We start from the raw sequence: 2,601 nt of genomic DNA, 5'->3' as shown, positions 1-2,601 counted from the left end.
CTGTGTTCTTAACTGCTACACTGAGTTGTGCCTTTTTGTTGGTGGTTACAAGTTTTAACAGGATATTGAGGCCAAGGATGGGATGTGGGGCAGGCGGGGGTCCTTGCTCAAAGCTACACAACTAACTAGTGATAGAGCCTGGGCTGGACGGGTCTTTCCAACTTGCCAGCCTGGGTGGGGAAGGGACAGGCAGCTCCTCCTTTGGGCCTAGCGGAAGCTGGGGCCTTGGGCACGTAGAGGAAAGCTCCCACGACCCTTCAGGGAGTCTCACCTTTCCTGGCCTGGAGCCCAGGAACGAGGGCCTCCGTGCCTTCTGCTGCCCAAGGAGCCACAGGAGTTAATAATTACGGGGTTTCGGGAGATAGAGGCCTGCTGGGAGGGGCCTTCCTCCCAAGCCGCTGCTCCTCAGAGATAGCAAAGGTTAGCGTGAGGCTCAGCCCGGGGGTGGGGGGTGGGGTGGGGAGAAGGCTTCTGCCACCCGCCTGCCTGGCAGTCTCCAGAGGGACCCTCAGGCTGGCCCTGGCATGGATGACCCCAAGGAGCACACCAGGTGTCCTGCCCGAGGAACATGCCCCGTGTTCCTGGCGCTGAGCTCAGGGGCTGTCCGCTACGCCCCATCAGTTCTGGGCCCTGCACTTGAGGGGAGCTTGAGAGAGGAGCCCTGGGACACAGACAGGTGAGCCAGTGACCTCGGTCACGGTCACAGAGGTGTGGGGGGGAATCTTGCCACTCTGTAGCGGCACTGGGGGAGGAGGGAGGAAGAAGCCAGGCTCCTGACGGGACTGGCATGGAACTCTGAGGAATTTCATGAGCCTCCTACAAGGTCAGTGCCAAGGGGTGACCCTGGGTGTACAGACATAGAGTCTGAGGCTCAGGGAGGACAAGACAAACATTCTGGGTCACACGGTGAGCTGAGGAGAGACATAAGCCAGAATTGGGGCCTGGGTCATCCAGGCTGGCAGTTTCCTGTTCTTCGTCTGCTTCCAGCCAAGGCTCTGTGGTCAAGGCTGCCAGGTGGGGATGGGGATGGTGGGGAGAGTGGGGAAGGACAGCGGTTGGAGGCCTTGACCTCAAAAACTTCTCCCTCCTCCACCTGCTGGCCAGGCCCCTAGTAGGCTCCCCTTTTTGCCTGACTGCACACAGCTGCAGCTTCTAGCGAGTTCTCTATTTTCTGGGCTGTCTTTTCAGAAAACTGTTGTAAGGGGTCACAGCCCCACCACCCCTGGCTATGTGACATGAAGTAGGTTCCTGAACTTTTCTCTGCCCAATCCTTTTCAGCTGAGGAGCAGAGCTCACTGGGCTGTGGAAGGAGCTAGTGAGGCCTGGCTGGCCTGGGCTGACATGGCCTCCGTGCCTTATCTCCTACCAGTCTGGGTTACCATGACTTGGACCACCCTTATCTCCTGCCCAGGCTTGTGAAGTCTTGGAGGGTAAGGACCCTGTCCCGAGCTCCTTTTGTGACTTCTCCCCCTTCCCCTAAATAATGAACAGAGCCAGGGCCAGGGAGACAGCAGCTACTTGGTATAGGATTCAAGTCAACGAACATGATGACATCTGCTTTGGGCCAGACCCTGGACAAGGCTGGGGAAGGCAGAGAAACAGTGCGCAGAGAAGGAGATGGTCCCTGCCCTTGGGAAACCACAGTCTTAGGAACAGTTGCCCTACAGAATGAAGGGCATTGGAGGTCTGTGCAGAATGATTCTGATAAGTCAGAAGGGATGTCACAGTGGGCTGCCCAGGTTGTTCATTGCACAAGGTGCCAGCCAAGGGAGTAAGCGAGCAAGGCATGAAATCCAGCCTGCCCTCCACTCACCAAATCCTGTGCCTTGGCCTGGGCTGTGCCCATCTCGGAAGGCAGTACCATTTTCTACTTGTGACAAAGACACCGAGCACTTAGTAGAGTGTGCTCTGGGCGGTGGCCCTGGAAGTGGAGGTCCTTGTGAGTAATTCTGCCACGCTGCCATCTCCCTACCATATTGGAGCCCTAGCATGACAGAGCAGGTGTCCATGCAGTTTCCCTTTGGATCCCCAGCCCTTGTATGGTCCATAGTTTGTGCTCAGAAGGGATGGATGGATGGATGGATGGATGGATGGATGGATGGATGAACGAACGAACAAACGGATGAATGAAAGAAGTGTGTATGCCCCCAGACTGTAGACGCTGGGCAAAGGCAGGGAAGGGATGGGCAGGGAGAGGGGAAGGCCCCTTTGCGGGGTGGGGGTGGTGTTGAAGACCTAGGCCAACAATAAGCGCTCAGAGTAAACCCGAGAAAACTTGTCTTGGGGTCCGACCCCTTTCCCACGCAGCAGGATGTTCCCCAGGAGGGGGCACAGAGCAGGGAGCCCAGGGAAGGGGAGTGCTGGCCCGCGGGCCGGCTTCGGGCGCCGGCTGTGGGCGCCGGAGGGTGTCGGCGGGCTCCGAGTGACGGTCCGCCAAGGTTCCTGAGCAGCGGCGGCCGAGGGCCCGGGCCGGGGCGGCGGGGGACAGGACACAAGCCAGCCGCGGGCGGCGGAGCACTGCGGGGGCTGCAGGACGCGCCGACCGCGGGCTCCTCCCCCGCTCCCGCCGTCGCACTGTCCCGGGGCGGGCGGGCGGCGGAG

General features: G+C 59.6%; 1 protein-coding gene across 1 annotated transcript in view; it reads left to right on the top strand.

Moving 5' to 3' along the window:
- The first annotated feature begins 444 nt into the window (after positions 1–444).
- Positions 445–2,601, top strand: part of RAB3IL1 (RAB3A interacting protein like 1) — a 20,399-nt gene continuing 18,242 nt past the window's right edge. The window contains exon 1 of the mRNA XM_019806977.2: positions 445–676. Within this exon, the coding sequence (XP_019662536.1) occupies positions 525–676 (152 nt within the window). The 5' untranslated portion in view covers positions 445–524. The remainder of the gene's footprint in view (positions 677–2,601) is intronic.

Source organism: Ailuropoda melanoleuca, chromosome 16, assembly GCF_002007445.2.
Source record: "Ailuropoda melanoleuca isolate Jingjing chromosome 16, ASM200744v2, whole genome shotgun sequence".
Lineage (NCBI taxonomy): Eukaryota > Metazoa > Chordata > Mammalia > Carnivora > Ursidae > Ailuropoda > Ailuropoda melanoleuca.
This window is presented reverse-complemented; position numbering and strand designations above follow the sequence as displayed.